Source organism: Danio rerio, chromosome 18 (assembly GCF_052040795.2).
Source record: "Danio rerio strain M-AB ecotype USA chromosome 18, GRCz13ab, whole genome shotgun sequence".
In the NCBI taxonomy this organism is placed as follows: domain Eukaryota; kingdom Metazoa; phylum Chordata; class Actinopteri; order Cypriniformes; family Danionidae; genus Danio; species Danio rerio.
The window spans coordinates 3,780,001-3,799,692 of NC_141038.1; the positions used below are offsets into that span (position 1 = coordinate 3,780,001).

Here is a 19,692-nt window from a genome sequence, read left to right on the forward strand (position 1 = left end):
AAATGAAATATGAAAACAAGACACGGCAGTGCCAGAAACTTTTATTGTATTATTGTCAGAAAAAAAATCAACGAGTCGTTCATAACGGAGATTCATTCACTAATGAATCACTCCCTTTGTTAGAATTAGAAGTGAAATCGGGAGAGGATATGCGTTTCACGACACAAATTAGATCAAATTTAACAGGTAAAAAAATATATATATTATTAAATATATATATTAAAAATATTAAAAATATACTTCCATGCACACAAACACACGCTCTTTGTTTCCAATGCCCGTGCGATCACTGATCCATCAATGTAGAAAAGTGATGTCAAATTATATTTTTCGTAATTTTAAATAAATACTGACCTCTGGGAAAACTCCCCATCGTGGATATATGTATATATGTGTATTATGCTTGGGCTGTAATACGATAATATGGTATACCGCAGGATCAAAAATCAGCAATAGTGTCAGTTTCAATACCGTTATACCGTCATAAAAACCATGCACTTAAACAGTAGACAAGTATTAAATATTAAAATGATTTATTCAATGCCTACAAATGCATATGCGTGATTTTCATCACGGAACAGTGTGGAGGAGAGAGAGAGAGAGAGAGAAAGAGGAAGAAAGAGGGAGAGGTGGCGAGTCGTGCACCAAGTGACCTGCAGTTTGGCAGTATTTCCGGTTTCGACCGAACGAGAAGGGAGACGTGGTAAATACGAACTGGAGGTCTACATTCCCGCTGCTGTACTGCGGGAGCCGACCAGATTTTTTGCGGTGCGGGAATGAGAGAGAGCGTAGTGCTGTGCGTCTCTCTCTCTGTGTGTGTGCGTGCGAGCGTGCGTGCTTGCGTGTTTGAGAATGAGATAGAGAGCATAGTGCTGTGCGTCTCTCTCTATCTCTCTGTGTGTGTGTGTGTGTGTGTGTGTGTGTGAGAATGAGAGAGAGAGAGAGAGAGAGAGAGAGAGAAAGAGAGCATCCTGCACAGATCTCTAATACGAACAAGACAAACAGGTGACTGCGAACCTAAGGTCGCATGTACGGTATTCAGTTCCTGAATGGTTTAGGCACAAGCCAACAGTTTGACGCTGTCTGAGTCTTACGTCATCATTTTTTTAATTATGCACGGTAATACTGGATACCGGGGTAAAATAGGGAGGAGGTTTGATGGTATCAAAATTTGGATACCGCCCAAGCCTAATGTGTACATATCTTTTGCTCTGGATGGCCAGTACTCCACTGCACCTTGCTCCCACATTCCTGTCAAAGGAGAGCTACCCTGTACTAAAATGGCGGATCCATTGACACACACCTTACAATAGACAACAATAGCATAGGTGACATCTAGTGCACATATCTATGACACTGACACTCACAAAAACAGTTTTCAGAAAGATTTTAAAAATCCTGAAATGAACATTTTTATGCAGTTTAAAGTCTGATTTAATTGAAATCTGACTTGTGCCGTTGGTGATGTGAGTCGCCGTCCGGTGATCGTCTCGTTCTCGTCTCTGTCTTTGCTCTTTGGTGATTTCAGCCACTCTCAACGGCAAGTCTGACAACTCATCTGAAGGCTTCATGAAGAGAAAGAAAACAAAACTATAATAAAATCAACGGTGCATTACTGATTATATGTATGATCCAGTGAGCTGAAAGCACTTGCCTCATTTCCGGACCACCTCTTGTCTCCACTGTCCACACTGTTGAAGCCAGAGTCCAGAGCTCCATACGGTCGGCCAGAGTACAGATCCTCCACACTGAGAATAGCACAGCATGTTACATCAGGTTTGGAGATAATCAAACACACAGAAATAGCCTGCTAGGCTGAACTAACTCTAAAATAACTTTGACACCTTTGTATTTTTGCTTTTATTTTGAAAGGTGAAAATGTGAGTGATGCTTGACAAGTTATGCATTATAGTTAATTATATCCTTTTAATAAAAAACAATAAACTAACAATAATAATAATAATAATAATAATAATAATAATAATAATAATAATAATGTTTAATATTAAATGTTTTTATTTGATCTTATATTTTTATTTTAATATAATAAAATTTAAACATAATTTTAAATATTATTTATATTGTGTTTTTTAATAATGATTTATTAGGGGTTTTCACCTTTATTGACAGGATAGTAGAGAGTATTGACAGGAAAGTTTGAGGAGCAGAGAGAGAAGAAGGATCGGCATAGGACCTCGAGGTGGGAATCGAACTCGGGTTGCCGTGAGCACCGGAGTGCATGTGTCGACGCACTAACCACTACACCACTATAATAACTATTTTTAAAATAATTTTTATAGAATAAATGTCATTTTGTAATGTGTTTTATTATATTAGGTTTTATATTGTCCTCTACTTCATTAATTTGGCTTAAAAGTTCACCTGTTTAATTTAATTCTTTTATTATTTTGTTTTTAACAAAAGTATATGTCATTTATTGTAAAGTTTTATTTAATATTTTATTTAATACATTTTTTATACAATTTCACATTCCATTTTACTTGAATTATATTTAATGTTTAATTTCTAGTTTTACTTTATGCAATGTTCGATTTAGCTTTATTTTACTTATTTCATAGTATAAATGCTTATTTAAGTTTAGATTTTATTTAATAACTTGCATTGTATTTTATACGGTTTTACATTATTTTATTGTATTTTTTAAACTTAAATGGCAAAAATGTACAAATCTATAACTGAATAAATGTTTTTCATGGCTAAGTTTGATCCAATAGCTTTAAAATTGTGTGAAAATTCCACTCATTTATTTCATTACTTTTATTTTTATTTTTTTAATCGCCATCCAGCTAAATAAATGTCTTATTACAACTGCAGCAGACCATTCCCCATCTGTAAATACTTACAAATACTATTAAAACAAGATGACGAAAAAATACACGTCATAAATAAAATACATTGTAGTAGTTGGCGCACAAAATTTCAACTAAAAATAAATAAAAAGGTTTCTGTCATTTGAGACGTTTGATCTCTAAATCATCAGGTATCCCTGCAATGTCTCATCTCCCCATTCCTTCATTCTAATCAATGCAATCTTTCATTCTTTCAGTGTGTTTTCCTGGCCTGTTATCATCAGCATCTCCTGCTCTGTGCGTCCTCGGAGATTTGCTGATAAACAGCGGCTCACGTGAATGAGGGTGCGGATGAAATGTCAAAAGTAAAGTTTGTTCTTACCAGGAGCCGAAAGGCAGAGGCCTTCTGTCGTAGTCTGGAAGCTCTGATGCTGCTTTACACGCCTCCATGTTCAGATATTTAAATATGTGGATCTTTCCCTTTATACAGATCTGGAAACACATCAGTAGACAAGATATTCAAGATTTGTAAGCTGCATAACTACTGTATTAAAATTATGATTAAAAAGCATGAAGAAATTGATCAATTTTTACAATTGGGTCTCATTAGTAGTTAATAGATTTACTAACATGAATTAATAATGAACAATACATGTACCAGATTTAATAATCATAGTTCAACATTTACTAAGGCATTATTAAAATCCAGATTCATGCTTGTTAACATTATTTAATGTATTGTGAGTTAAGAATGAACAACTTTATTTTCATTAATGTTTATTAACAAAGATAAATATATACTGTATTAAATATAATGTTCATACTAGTAAATACATATTAAAGTGTAACTCAAAAACCTGTTCACTTTCATAAAGTAAAACAATATATATATATATATATATATATATATATATATATATATATATATAAACAACAGTTCTGTCTGGTTCTTGAATCTGATTGGCTGATAGCCATGAGATATTTTGCCAGTAACAGCACACAAAGGCCTCTCCACCTTTGTGTATTACTCCGCCCACATTCAAGCAGAGGACGCACTACACTTTGACAAATATTCCTGCTTTTGGGCAACATAATGTACTTTCGAAACTATTTTAGTCAAGAATGTAGTTGTTTAGATTGCAATTATGCAGTTTATTTATAAGGATATTATTTAAAAAAACACCAGATGGCTACTGTGTATTTAGAAAGAATAAATCAATCTAGAATTACTTTTATTCTATCTGCTTAGAAAATAATATTTAATTATATTTATTGAAATGTTATGTTTTACCTTGAAGACTTAAATCATCTTAAAAGAAAATGATCACTAAAATGTAGAACGGTCATTTTGAACTCAGTGTCTTTCACATCATATTGTATCGTGTTTTTGTGTTTTTATAACTTCATGGCAAATACGAAACAATACAAAGGCTATACATATACAATTAAACAAACCATTTAGATTATATTACACTTTTTGCATTAATATTAAGACAAAAATTCAAAAACCTTTTCTGGCAAATCAAAACTAAAAAACTATTTCAGAGTATTGTCAACAGCCACACGATTAATTGCATTTGAATTATTTGTTTATTTTTTACTCATAAAGAGATGCTAGTCATTGACATGCATTTTATGATTGTTGCTACCAGGGATACAGCTACGACCAAATGTTAACAAGAATTATTTATTGAAAATTAAAAATAACTTGATCTGTTTAAAAAAAAATAATAATAATTATTTATATTATTTCTTAAACTACCTATTAATTATATTTTATTAGCATTTATTCCTACCCCAACCCTCACAGTAATGTAAAAACAGTAATTATACAGACTATTAATTATTTTAATACTTAAATTACCCATTTTTTGTATTTTATTAAACGTCTACCCCAACCATCACAGTATTCTAAAACAGTAATTAAACAGACTATCATTTTTATTATTAATTAAATTAACCGTTACATTGTTTTTTTATTACCATCTACCCCTACCCTAAACCCAAGCATCACCGTACTATAAAAACAGTAATTATACGGAGTATTATTAATATTATTTACTAAACTGCCCTATAAATGTATTTTATTAATGTCTATCCCTACCCCAATCCTAAACCCAAGCATCACAGTATTGAGAAAACAGTATTTATATTGATTAATATTCATATAATTAATTAAATTACTTATTAAATATATTTTATTAATGTCAATCCCTACCCCAAGCCTAAACCCAAGCATCACAGTAATATAAAAGCAGTAAATATACGGAGTATTATTCATATTATTCACTAAATTACCCATTAAATGTATTTTATTAATGTCTATCCCAACCCCAAACCCAAAACCAACCATCACAGTATTGAGAAAACAGTATTTATATAGATTAATATTCATATTATTAATTAAATTACCCATTAAATGTATTTTTTTAATGTCAATTCCTACCGCAACCCTAAACCCAAGCATCACTGTACTATAAAAGCAGCAATCATACAGAGTATTGTTCATATTATTTACTAAATTACCCATCAAATGTAGTTTATTTTTGTCTATCCCTACCCCAATCCTAAACCCAATCATCACAGTACTGTGAAAACAGTAATTATCTGACTATTAATCATATTAATAATTAAATAACTCATAAAAGTGTATTTCATTATTGTCTACCCCTACCATCATAGTAACGTAAAAACAGTAATTATTGGTGAACAGTGTCAGAAACAGTTTGCTATATTGATGTGCATATCCACAGCTGTATTCCTTCCAAACTTTACTGCATTTTATGAATCCCTAAGGACCACAATTTCAGCTTAAAGGCATCTTTAATGCTCTAAGCCCGAGGATGAGTGAATTAACTACACATTTGAGCTATCACTTTATTATTTATTTATGTTTTAATGCCATATCAGAAGCATTGACTATATTCATGGCAAAACCTCTACTAAATATACAATATATAACAAGCAATCCTATCGGGTTTCTAATTAAACATTCATAGTACAAAAAAACATACTTAAAACAACAACACTGAAAGGAGTAATATACAATCTCTTAGTTAGATTCATGATTCAATTTTCTAAATTTCCTGTAGAAAGACATATTTCCCTTAATAAAAACGCCCTCTAATATAATTTAAAAATACATTTTCTATTTAAATATGTTTTATCATTGTCAAAACATTCTTACACAAGTCACAAATAGGGTTTTTTAATCCCCCTCTCAATAAAAATGAGTGTAGCTATCCCTTTAACTCCTGTATAAATCCTGTGTAAATGCCGGGGTTTGACTTTATTGTGATCAATTGTTCAGAAAGTGGCTGCTGTTTTTACCTGTGCAGGTGGGCTCTGCAGAGGATTGTTGTCCAGAATGATGCTCTGAAGGTGTCTGAGATTGCGGTAACACACTGGGATTGACGTCACCTTATTACAGGAGAAATCCAGCCGCACCAACGGCAGCTCCGCCAGCTCTGCAAGCCAGCGAAAACACACAAATGACACAACAGTAAACAAAGAAAGCTTAGTTGTTTCAGTGCATGGAGTGGGGTACGGCTAGGTAAAAAAAATAATCAAATAAATGTTGTTGGTTTATTAATATTTTTAAGTGGTTCATTCAAGATTGCTAAAATACATACTGTGATTTATTAGAGTGAAATAGTCCAAGCTTTAAAATTATTTTCTAAATGTAAGATGCATCACTCTAATTACTTGCTGCTGTTGGTTAACTGTATGTTGCATTTCTTTTAGGCTGCATTGACATTGCAGAGCTTGATGGTCAATCCCGATTTTGTGACTGTATCCAATTTTTTTGATGACCTGCTAACATAATCTTTTAAAAGTGACTCGTATTTGTTTGTCTGCATTTACACAGCACACGGCAAAGGCGCAATAATCAGGGAAAAAAAAAAAAAAGAGCGGGCGCTGACTAACAGCTGATAATTAAAGCGTGCTCTTTTCTCTATTCCTGTATGTAATCTGTTTGCAGCTTTTGACAAGCTGTTTTACTATTGTTTATGAAAGAAAGGTTCTCATTTGTCCATCTTCTTTTGATATATAGGCTTTTTTAAACCTTTAGGCATCTTAATATAATGTCCATGGCATGATTTAAGAACGTGATGTATGCACTAGTTTTATATTAGTTTATACTGGTTACGTGGCTGACATTGCGCTCTCTCGCTCTCAATAACACGCTTAAATACCTGTGCTATATGACAATATAAAAGCTGTTTAAGTCCTTGTGTGTGAGATTTAAGGTTTGGGACTCCGTTGAAGTCTGTTCTGAAATGAAAGTGTCAGACTTGACGCCATGACGCCTTGCTTTCTTATACTACCATTTTAAAATAAATAAATAAATAAGACAATCACAAAGTTGAGTTTATTCAGTCCTGATTTTCATACAACTGTTTTTTGTTTTAATATTCTGTATTTTATTTCTGGAGTTTTGTAAGTGTGAGATGAGAGAACATCAGGAGAAGTGTGCTATTATAGGAATGGACAGGGCTAGAAAAATCACTGGCCTGACATCCATTGTGTTTTCTAGCAAGGCTACCAAAATCTTAATTTCTAATTTTCAACTAAAAATGACAAACTATACCTCCTCCTAAGAGGGAAAACCAGCAACAATCGAGAATGCATGATTATATGGTGTCATAGCTTTGCAAGCAGAAAATGTCACTATAATGAAAGTCAATAGGGCAGAAACAGCCCCGAACATAACGAAAGGGTAGTCAATTTGCCCAGAATGTATTGCTGAGTTTCAATGTAAATCTGCAGACTGTTTTCATGTGAGGGTTGAAATTTGGGCTAGATTTGAGGTAGGGGGAGATAATGTAGGGTTTATAAAGTATAATCTTAATAACGTCTATGGGAAGTCCCCACAATGTGTGTGTATGTGTGTTTCTGACCAGGTGGCAGGCGGACGAGGTGGTTTCTGCGGATGTTGAGGTCGCGCAGAGCTTCCAGCTGACCGATCTGTGGAGGAAGCGTCTGGATCTCATTACAGCTGACGTCCTGGAGGAGACGAAGAGGATTAATCAGTGATGTGCAGAGCGAGAGGAATTGTGCAGATTAGGGCTACACAACACATCGTTTTAGCGTCGATATCGCAAAGCGCACATTGGCAACAGTCTTATTTGACCAGAAGCTACCAAATTGTTTTTAATTACAGGATTTATAGGGAATTTATACGATTTATGCAAAAAAAAAAAAAATTTATCTTTTTTTTCTTAATTTTTGTGTTGTTTCTAGTCCAAATATCTAAATTTTATTTTTCTTTCCTCACTGGTAAATTTACGGAAAAAACTGACCTATTTGATTTATTTCTTCTGAAGGAAAAAAATAAAAAATACAGCGATCCCTTGCTATAACACAGTTCACTTTTCGTGACCTCAGAGTTTCACCGATTTTTTTCGTGTAATTTGACATGCTTTTTTACAGCACATTGTGTTCTGCATCCTGATTGGTTGAAGACCATTGTCAACCAATCACCGCCGTGCCGTGTCTCCTGTACAGTGCAGAATGAGTTCAGCTTGCCAAACTTACATAAACTTTGATTGCTAGCAGTGTATTCAGGTACAGAACTTGAATAATCACAATGCAAAAATGCTTAGTCTCGTTTCTAGTCCGACAGTGGTCCCACATTAATCTTCAATTGCTAGCAGTGTGCCTCTAAAGTGCTGTAAGTTTTGTAGTAAGTTTTCTCCCCACAATGTTGACGAAACATTTTGCACCGTCAAAGGCACCTGCAGGAGCACCCAAAAGGCAGAGGAAGATGCTAACCATCGCAAAAAAAGTTGAACTTCTGGACATGCTAAAGAAAGGTAGAAGGTATGAGGCTGTAGGGCGCCATTACTGAATAAATAAATGAAGATCAAATGGTTTTAATCTTTGGTTTTATTCTATAATACTGAACTAATTTGTCTATAAAAGTTTCAGTCCCACTTTATATTAAGTGTCCTTAAATACTATGTAGTTGCATCAAAAAATATATACAATGTACTTACTGTGTTCATAATGTATTTGAGAACACTTGTGGTGCTCTTAAATTGGGATAGGGGTTGGGTTATGCACAGGTTTGGTGGTATGGGTAGGTTTAAGGGTGGGTTAAAGTGTAAGGGATGGTCAGCAGTGTATTTACAAATGTAACTACAGAAGTTAATTACAGATGTAATTACATACAGGTATTTAATCAAGCATAAGTACACAATAAATACATGTATTTACACAATAAGTACATTGTGACAAGCTATTTGTTCCTGTGTAAGTACATATTAGTTAAGGACACAATATAAAGTGGGACCAAAGTTTCAACTTTGAGAGTGTTTAAACAAGGAAAGTGTGAAAATGTTTATGCCTGTATGGAAAAAGTGTATAAAGTGTGTAGTGAGAGCTTTTACAGCCTTAAAACATCTATAATAACTGTAAAACATAAAGCTGATGGCTTCACGGATTTCGCCTATTGCAGGTTATTTTTAGAGAGAAACTCCAGCGATCAGTGCTGGGCAGTAGCATCGTTACACGTAGTGACGATACTAGCCTAACTACATTTCTCAGTAGCGTGGCGGAAGCGTTGCTACTTTCTAAATCAAATAGCTTTTCAGTAGCGAAGCTATTTTATTAGTCAAGTAGCGCAGTAGTGTCCACACAAGCTACATTTACCAATCGCGGATCAATACGTGACGACATCGACAATCACAGAGCTGTGAGGCCGGTGTCTAGCCGATGAAAGTAAATCCATATAATGCAGAGAATGATGATTTCTTCTTCCTGTTTTACGGTGTTCGACGACAAAGTTTTTGGTGCGTTACTGCCACCACTGGTGAAACTTGCTTGATGGAAAGATGACTGAGGGAGAGGAGTTATTTCTGAAGCAGGATTACTTGACCATACCTTAAGTAGTACATGTTAAGATGCAATAATTTATTTTCTGATGCTGTGCTAAAAAATACTTATTCCAAAATGTTTTCCTTTACTATAAATGACTATAGTATTTTAAATGTGTAACACCTGCTTTTATTGGATTTTTAGTTGTAGCTGTTATATACTATAATGTGTTTCTGTTTAGTAAAGCATATTATTTACAGGAAATAACTGAACTGAACTATTCTGCCTCATATGATTCATTGACAGTTTTATTGATCATTAAGACATGATTGACTTCGATTTAAGTTGATTCAATTTAAAAATGAAAATTGTAAAAATAGCTAAGATGTAGCTAAGCTAATCTTGCCATGTAGCTTTTAGCTTAGCCTGCTACATTTCCCAGGGGGTAGCTTTTATGCTAAGCATTTATGTTTTAAGTTAAGCTACATTTTAAGTGGAGTAGCTAATGGCTTAGCTCACCACATTTTTCGAATAGCTTGCCCAACACTGCCAGCGACAAATGAGGGACCACTGTATTTGGACTAAAAACGAGAAAGCAAAGTAAGAAAAGCCTTTTTGCATTATGATATGATTATGATTTAATTTCTGCAACTGAATACTGTTACGACTATCCAGAAAACCATCAAATAGAGCTATTCAGACCATCTTGTGAAACTGTACTCATATCGCAATGTTTATCACAGAAAAAGAATCTCGCAATATCAGATTTTTCCAATATGTTGGAGCCCTAGTGCAGATGGACAGCAGAAATGCTCCACACACCAGTTCAGTGAGCTGTCTGAGTTTGCCCAGATCCTCCGGCAGAGACACCAGCTTGTTATTGCAGGCGATCAGCACTTTAAGAGGCAGCCGGCACAGGTGAGCAGGAAGAGTTGACAACTGGTTACGACTGCACAGAGAAAATTGAGAAAATGACAAATGTGAGTGGAGGAAATATGAAAATTATTAGTTTTCATGTGGAAAAACAATTGCAGCTGCTAAATAAATCTGACTGATTTCTTGTAAAGTATTTAAATAGGCAGTTCAACCCCTAAAATGAAAACTTAATCCCCATTTATTCAACCTTAACTGGTTGTAAACCTTTTAGTTTCTTTCTTCTGTTGAACACAAAATATGATATTTTAAAAAAAGCTGAAAACTTAACCATTGACTGGAAAAACAACTACTATGGAAGTCAATGGTTAGTGGTTTACAGCATTCTTCGCAATATCTTCTTTAGTGTTCAGCAGAAAAAAGAATGTAAAACAGGTTGGGGACAAGTAAAAGGTGAATAAATGATGACAGAGTATTAATTGAGGAGTGAACTACCGCAATAATATCATGTTAGCTTCATTGGCATGCATCTTCATACAAAATCAATTAACATAATTAACATAAATATAATAAATACAATAGCCATTCAAACAAACAAACAAGTTATTTACATCCATTTTTTATTAATATATGATGAAAACTCTTTTTTCTAGCACAACTTTACTGAATAATTCTTTAAATGAATCCACTTCATAAAAAATGTTTTCAACAAACAAATGCAGGACAGTCCAATAAAATTTGTTTCTGAGGGATTACTCACATTGTTAAGAGTTTTAATCAGACCCCCTAGTTTTTCACATTTTTTTTTTTTTTGGCGATAAAAATTACTGATTTTGTTGCAGTAATTCAAAGAAATTTGCAGACAATTTTGCAAAAAAAAATTACACACACACACACACACACACATATATATATATATATATATATATAGTATTTTAAGCCAAATTTTTTTCGATAGCCTGCAGAACAAACTATCTTCATACAATAACTTGCCTAATTACCATTACCTGCCTAGTTTTAAAAACTAGTTAAGTATTTAAATGTCACTTTAAGCTGAATAAAAGTGTCTTGAAAAATATCTAGTCAAATATTATTTACTGTCATCATGCCAAAGATAAAATAAATCAGTTATTAGAGATGAGTTACTAAAACTATTATGTTTAGAAATGTGTTGAATAAATCTTCTCTCTGTAAAACAGAAATTGGAAATAAATAAATAGGGGGGCTAATGGAAAAACAATAAGCTTAAAGGGGCTAATAATTTTGTACTTAAAATGAGTTTTAAAAAATTACAAAATGCTTTTATTCAAGCCAAAATAAAACAAAAAGACTTTCTCCAGAAGAAAAAAACATTAGCAGACATACTGTGAAAATTTCCTTGCTCTGTTTAACATCATTTAGCAAATATTTAAAAAAGAAAAAAAATTTAAAGGCTAATAGTTCTGACTTCAACTGTGTATGCAACGTTTGGCTGATTGGAACATCAGAAATCTATCAGGAGTTCAAAAAAGACCTTTAATGTTGTCCAAATAAAGATCTTAGCAATGCATACATTTTTGCATGTTTTACTGTTGGGACTTACAAACTGTTTTCAAGGAAGAAGATTTTTACTGAATAAGCTAATCATTTCTGACATAAAAGAAAACTTCTAGTTTTGAGTCATACTTTTCTATTGTTGAAAATTCCTACAAATACACCCATGCAACTTTCACATTTTATTTAAGTTAGTTGCATTATTTCTGTTTTTAGATTCGGTGACAGAATCACTGAAAATAAACCTGAAATGTATCATCTTCCAGGAAATGTCATGAGCTCTAAAAGTAATGACACCACACACATTTCTAAAACCCTAAACAATAGGTCATCATGTCTGAAACACAAACACTGCATGGGCTGAAAATTGTTCAAATACCTAACCTTACATGTAAGCAGTGGTAATGTGATGTATTAATGAACACTTGCCAAGCACTAACTATATATATATATATATATATATATATATATATATAACAGAGGTTGCGATAACAGAATATTTTCCATCATTGACAGATTTTTTTTCAGCAGTGAAGGAAAAATGGGCAGGTGATCCGTCATTTTGACGGATTATGCTGAAGGCCATCTTTTTAATTTGTAGCTATCTGTAATTCCAGCTGATGGCGATTGCCCATATTAATTAGCAATTGTCTTGTTTTGTCGGCATCAAGGAGGTGGGGTGCTTTGGAGCGCATTTGTGAGCACTACGACATCCAGAGGGGTGCAGCCGCGCGGTTGTTGCAGAAAGAGCGCGTGCTGATGAATTTTTCTCGGTGAAACGAGAGCTTGCAGGATCGGTAAATCCCACATTCAGAGAATCCTGCAAACTTCTTATCACTTTTAATTAAGGCAGTTAGGCCTACAGAACATCATCTGAAGTTATATTTTTAAGTTATGTTTTTATTTTAGTCTGAATTATATTTTGTAACATATTTTATTGTTTATGTCTGCGTGTGTTTAGGCACAAATGGTCGAGTTTTAATTCAATCTTCTGTCAGTGCGAAAAAAAAAAACATACAATTGTTGAACAATTAATTAGAGTTAGAGTTTGTTCACATTTCGAATAAAATAAATTAATAATTTAGTCTATATGCTCATCATGCAAGTTCAAGATTAAAATATGAATGAAAAAAAGCGATATAAAAAAATATGCAAATTAAATGATGGGCAGTAATACGTTCTAACAGAACTTTTACAACCTTCTCCGTCTAAATGACGGACAAAAAAAAAAGTCTAATGCGACCTATATATATATGTATATATACACCCCAAATAACCACAGATTATAGCTGCGTCCCAAATCGCATACTTATGCACTATTCTACGCCATTTTGTAGTATAAATAGTGTAAGTAGTTCACACTGAAAACTCTAAAAATAATAAGTGCACTTTAATTACCCGGATGATGCACTCATTCAGCTGCTAAAATGAAGTGTGTAATGATGGACACTTCATGCACTCAACGACCGCAGGTTTGCTTACGTAGCGGAAGAGGCGGAGCTATCGGACGCACATGTTGAATAACTTTATTTATTTTGGATGGTGAGAACAAAATTCTTCTACGAGAGTGATTATAGCGCCTCCCGATGGTGAATGCGGCAACACTCACGGCAGGTAATATTTGATAATTCGGTCGTTTATTTCACTGATTTGGCGCCGTCAAACGTCATCAGGGAAACGGTTTGAATTTCCGCTTAGTAAAAAAACATTAGTGTGCCATTTGGGACGCCACTACATACATGTACTATCCTGTTGAGTGTGTAAGTGCATAAGTACATAGTGCATGAGTGCATAGTGTATAGTGTGCCATTTGGGACGCAGCTTATGTTGTGTAGTGTTCTGTTCTGAATGTTATGTTTGTATGACCTGAGGTTCAGGTAGGTGAGCGACTGCAGGTTGATCAGACTTTCTGGTAGTGAACGCAGACAGTTCTGGTACAGGTTCAGATTCTCCAGCGACACGAACATGCAAACCTCCACTGGCAGCTCCGTCAACCTGTTTCGAGACAGATCTGAGAAGAGATGGAAAACAGATAAAAGAGAGAGAAAGTGACAGAGAGAAAGAGAGATGGAGAAAAAGACAATGAGAAACGCATGTCTGGCAGGAGAGACGTGCTGCACACCTGTGTTTAGTTTCACTCATGTAAAAGTGTGTTTGATGTGCACAGTATCAGAAAACCCTCTAGATCAGAATTAGACAAAATACTGGTTATAGACTTTAAAGGGTGAGAACTAGAAGCTCGAAGGGATAATCATTTTTGCGAAAATAAAATATTACATTAAATAAACAAATTCTGTCGTCATTTACTATCTTTGAATATTGGTGAGCTAATGTATTTGACATTAACTAAATCATACCATTTCAACATACTGTAAAAAATGAGCTCAGTCACTTTAAGAGTCAAACTCTGACTGTACTGAACTCTTCATTTATTTGCACTCTATCTGCTATGTGCCCTTATTTATAGTGTAGTATTTTTCTCTTCAATTTTACTGAAACTATTTGCATTTATTTGTATATTTACATTGCTCTTGTGGTGTTTTTGCTATCTGTAAGCACCAATTGTGTCTGAGACTGACATAATTTTGATTCTCTGTATGTCTGTACATGCAGCAGAGTTGACAATCGAGCTGATATTGACAATGCTGTTACCTTGGTACCAACAGAAATACAAGTAACTCTTGATATTTGCAGGAACACACAGACTTCACCATAGAGGACACACGCACGCGCACAAATACATTTGTTTTTGTGAAAAGTGGGGACATTACATAGGTTTCCATTCATTTTATGCTGTCCAAACCATATATCGTATTGCCCTCACCCCACTCCTAAACCCAACCATCACAGGAGACTGCCTTACTCTGATTAAACACATCCTGTGGGATTTATAAGCATTTTGACAAATGAGGACGTCACTAATGTCCTCATATTTCACCTCCTTTTTGTAATACCCGTGTCATTATACAGATTTGTGTCTCACTCACACACACACACACACACACACACACACACACACACACACACACACACACGTAAGACCCCATGACCACCAAAAATAGCTGGCAGACTAAGAACAAGATAAGTGTTGATTTTTCAGTTCTGGCTTATATGAAAGAGGCCAGTATCCTCAGTGCAGCTCAACACTCGCTTCAACATCACACCACATTCAGAGCCTAATAATAGCAGAGCGACATCAGAGAGGCATCAGATGCTGAAGATTTCACTGAAAACTCAGACAACTCAGCAGCTGTGATTATTTGAGTGCGTGTTTGTATTTTAGCTACACGGCAGGTTTGTTATAGCTGGTTTGGCTATTACTAATCAGGTTTCATATTAATTATTAATACCAAAAGACTGACAGCTAAAAGTGACAAAGTTACATTTTTTGCCATTTTAACTCACTATAATCTGACCGGTCTGGAGGTCTAGGGCCTCTTGCATTGAATTCATACTAAAACATTGCATACGCACAAAGCTGTAAATGTGCGTACGCAGTAAAAAAATCAGATGTATGAAACCCTGCATACGCAGAATCCCACGCATATTCTCTTTGTACATCCAATTTAATGTAAAGCTGAGCGCACATGCACGATTGCAAACCCCCTCCATGCCTCCTCCCCCTGATAAATATGGTAATGAATCTACTTTGGCAAAACCAAACGAAAAAGCAGTGGCGAAAGCAAGCTAGTAGAGAAACTTCACAGAATGTGAATTGGAGGTGCTCCTATCGGAGGTAGACCGGAGAAAAAATGTGTTATTTGCAAGTTTGTTCTCCGAAATTAATAACAAAAAAATATCGTCTGAACATCGCACTGTGAGTGAATTAAAAAAGATTTGGTCCGATTTAAAGGTCCAGGTTAAGAGGAGAACAGCGGCGCAACGTCAAAGTGTGGACCGAACAGGCAGGGGCACAGAGGATGCTGAACTAACACCCTTTGAGGAGAGAGTTGCCTTAATTGTGGGTGACACTTTACTGTCTGGAGTAGTATCGGTGTCTGTGGGAGACACAGATGTATTAGAGGCACACTTGTTAGGGCGGTATAGCAGCACCACTCCGGTCTTACCAGGGCAGCGACACCAGCATTTCAGCTGTTCAATTGCCCACTCTACAACTGAGCGCGTGCGAAAATGGGCATCATTGTATCTGCGCTCTTGATCAGTTTGGGGGTAGTTGAGGGGAGTTAACAGCCACGTCTTTAATGTGTAACAGCAGTCTCCTGATATGCAGTTACTTAATTACTCTCAATAAAAAAAATAATAAAAAAACTGAGCTGGAATAATATCTTTAAATACATCACTCACCAAGAAGCCACACATTGCACACCCTGCCACCTTGGAGCCTTCGGATTCGACCATTCACAATGTCCTCTAACAAGGCCAACACTGCCATTGCCATAGACCAAGGGTTGTATACATTTGCAAATGCTTTTATATGTTCTAAATAACATAATTGGTTAAAAAAATTGTAATTTAACCCATTTTATCAATTATAAATTTATAGCAATGTTTTTCACATGATGCGATACTTTGTAGTGTGCAGTTTAACATAATTGCCTCTAGGAGTCGCCAATAGAAAAAAACAGACACACACAAGAAATACATGTACGCCAGACATGAAGTTGACATGAACCAACGCTCAATCACGTTAGTTTCATCTTAAGTCAATCCAAATGCGAGCGTGAAACCTGGTATACGCAAAGTTTTTGTTGATACAAGTGGCCCCTGATGTTTTTTATTGCACATAATCAATGTTATCAGTGCTTTATGCTCAGAGTCGATCTGTACTGTATATATGCTGTTTGTCAGTGTCGTGTGGATGTACTGATGGCTTTCCAATCCACACTGGATCTATATTTGCAACTCAGCTAAAAGTGACAAAGTTACATTTTTCTTTGGCATTTTAACTCACTGTTATCGGTCTGGATGAGTGCTTTTTTTGCACATAATCAATGCAATCAGTGCTTTATGCTCATCGAGTCAATCTGTAGCTTGTTTATGTTGTTTGTCAGTGTCGTGTGGATGTACTGATGGCTTTCCAATCCACACTGGATCTATATTTGCAACTCAGCTAAAAGTGACAAAGTTACATTTTTCTTTGGCATTTTAACTCACTGTTATCGGTCTGGATGAGTGCTTTTTTTGCACATAATCAATGCAATCAGTGCTTTATGCTCATCGAGTCAATCTGTAGCTTGTTTATGTTGTTTGTCAGTGTCGTGTGGATGTACTGATGGCTTTCCAATCCACACTGGATCTATATTTGCAACTCAGCTAAAAGTGACAAAGTTACATTTTTCTTTGGCATTTTAACTCACTGTTATCGGTCTGGATGAGTGCTTTTTTTGCACATAATCAATGCAATCAGTGCTTTATGCTCATCGAGTCAATCTGTAGCTTGTTTATGTTGTTTGTCAGTGTCGTGTGGATGTACTGATGGCTTTCCAATCCACACTGGATCTATATTTGTAACTGTGCAGCTGTGCAGAGATCCGGGATGGAGAAGGCAGGAAGAGCTGCTGGCTGTGAAGTCAGCTTCCTACACCAGTGCTACCTAAAACTACAGCAAGACAATACACAGCTAAAGTCACAATTATTAGCCCTCTTCTAAATTTTTTATTCTTTTTCAAGTATTTCCCAAGTTATGTTAAGGAAATTTTCAAGGTATTTCTATTTCCTAAAATATTTTTTCTTCTGGGCTAAGTCTTATTTGTTTTATTTCGGCTAGAATAAACACAGTTTTCAATGTTTTAAGAAATATATTAGGGTCAATATTATTATCCCCCTTAAGCATTTTAGTTGCAGAACAAATAATAGGGATTATAATTGACCAGGAGCTGCAGTTCACAACATGAGATTTCTGGAGTCATTAAAGATTTTTAGCATAAATAATGGAGCAAAAGGTTTTTATTTGCATGTGATTTAAGGCCTGTGACAGTTTAAGCACATCAACGCCCCATTCACACAGGGCTTCAGCGTCAACGCTTGACTGAAGGCGTGTCTGACGTTGGGGCTGACGCGATTGTCATAGCAGCGTCAGCCAATGAAATTCAGTCAGCAATAGGCCACTGTTTAGCCGGTGTATTTGAATATAGCAATCTGATTGGCTGACGCTTCCATCTGCATTTAAAAAGTTCAGCTAGTCCAAACTTCTACAGCGAGCAACGCCTCTAAAGCCGCGCCGATGGATCCACAATGCAGTTCGGCAACGACTGACGTCACCCATTCAAAGTGAACGGGAAGCGTTGACGCTGAAGCCCCGTGTGAATGGGGCGCAAGAGAGTTTAAATCATTCAGGCAGTAAGGAATTGTACCATTTTAATAAATACGACTTTTGAATAACTGTACTAGAATTCTTACCAAATAAATATTAAAGTCAACTAGTGAAACCGTTTTCATATCACAATATATAACACAAAAAAACTAAACTTACAACATCATGCAGCCCTATTGCAAAGTTTAAACCTAATAGATAAAAGCAATTGTGAATCAGTCTTTTTTAAAGTTTCATAACAATAATTCATTTATTCATTTTTTTTTTTTTTTTGGCTTAGTCCCTTTATTAATCTAGGGTCGCCACAGCGGAATGAACCGCCAAATTATCCAGTATATGTTTAACATAGCGGATGCCTTTCCAGCTGCAACCCAACACCCATACACTCTCATTAACACTCATGCACTACGGCCAATTTAGCTTACCCAATTCACCTACAGCGCTTGTCTTTGTCTGTGAGGGAAACCGGAGCACCCTTAGGAAACCTACGCCAACAAGAGAGAACATGCAAACTCCACAGAGAAATGCCAACTGACCCAGCCGACGCTCAAACCAGCAACCTTCTTGCTGTGAGGCGACAGCGCTTCCCACTGCGCCATGCACCCGTCAAACAATTATATCCTATTTCAATAATTTCGTGTAATTTCGGCCAGTAAATGTGCAGACATTTCAACCTGTTTTAAATCTTTTAGGCACAAAAAATATAACGTTTATAGATTTGACAGAGATTAATTATTAAATGCATTCATGTGAAGACTATACAGTGGTATTTTACATTTTATCTGTACCAAAACTTTCCAGAAAACAGCACTGTTTGTTTTATATGTATCTTTGCTCTACGGCATTTATCTGTGTTTGCACTGTAATTGATTTATTATATTTTATGCAGATGTACTGCCTCATGAAATATAAAACGATGAATCCAAATAAAGCTATACAAGTCATGTAGTGAGATTCAATTCATGATCACATTATGCGTTACAGAAAAGCTAAACATAAATGTCAGTTTTTTCCAATACCATGCAACCCTACTAGGACTGCATGATAATGCAAAAAAAGTTACATTGTAATATTGAGTTTTTCAGCTATACACACATTATCTTTTTTTAGTGACGGATTCAACCATTTTACGGATCAGCCAAAAAGAGGAGGGGACAAAGTAATTTGCATTAAATAAATAAATTCCATTTATTACAAAAACAGCAATGCAAGACACTTTTGGTTTTAGCAAACAGAACTTGAAACCTGCAATTAAATAAAAAAAAATCAAATGAAGATATAATCAGCTGAATAAAAATAAATTGTAAAATATTCAGTACTGTGAAACATTCACTGTTAAGCAGGTCGCACACCAGGAGTGCCGCTCGGCGACACGCAACGCAG

At 35.3% G+C, this 19,692-nt stretch overlaps 1 protein-coding gene across 10 annotated transcripts in view; it reads right to left on the minus strand.

Annotated features, from left to right (window-relative positions):
* Positions 1-19,692, minus strand: part of lrch3 (leucine-rich repeats and calponin homology (CH) domain containing 3) — a 66,448-nt gene that overhangs the window by 27,917 nt on the left and 18,839 nt on the right. For all 10 annotated transcript variants that reach the window (XR_015514589.1, XM_087292870.1, XM_087292868.1 and 7 more), the window contains exons 2-8: positions 13,902-14,046; positions 10,452-10,578; positions 7,712-7,817; positions 6,141-6,277; positions 3,193-3,302; positions 1,655-1,748; positions 1,451-1,565 (exon numbers count right to left, since the gene is read on the minus strand). Coding sequence is in view for 9 of the 10 variants with exons in the window: in XM_087292870.1 (XP_087148996.1) it covers positions 1,451-1,565; positions 1,655-1,748; positions 3,193-3,302; positions 6,141-6,277; positions 7,712-7,817; positions 10,452-10,578; positions 13,902-14,046 (834 nt within the window). In the remaining variant the exon portion in view is untranslated. The remainder of the gene's footprint in view (positions 1-1,450; positions 1,566-1,654; positions 1,749-3,192; positions 3,303-6,140; positions 6,278-7,711; positions 7,818-10,451; positions 10,579-13,901; positions 14,047-19,692) is intronic.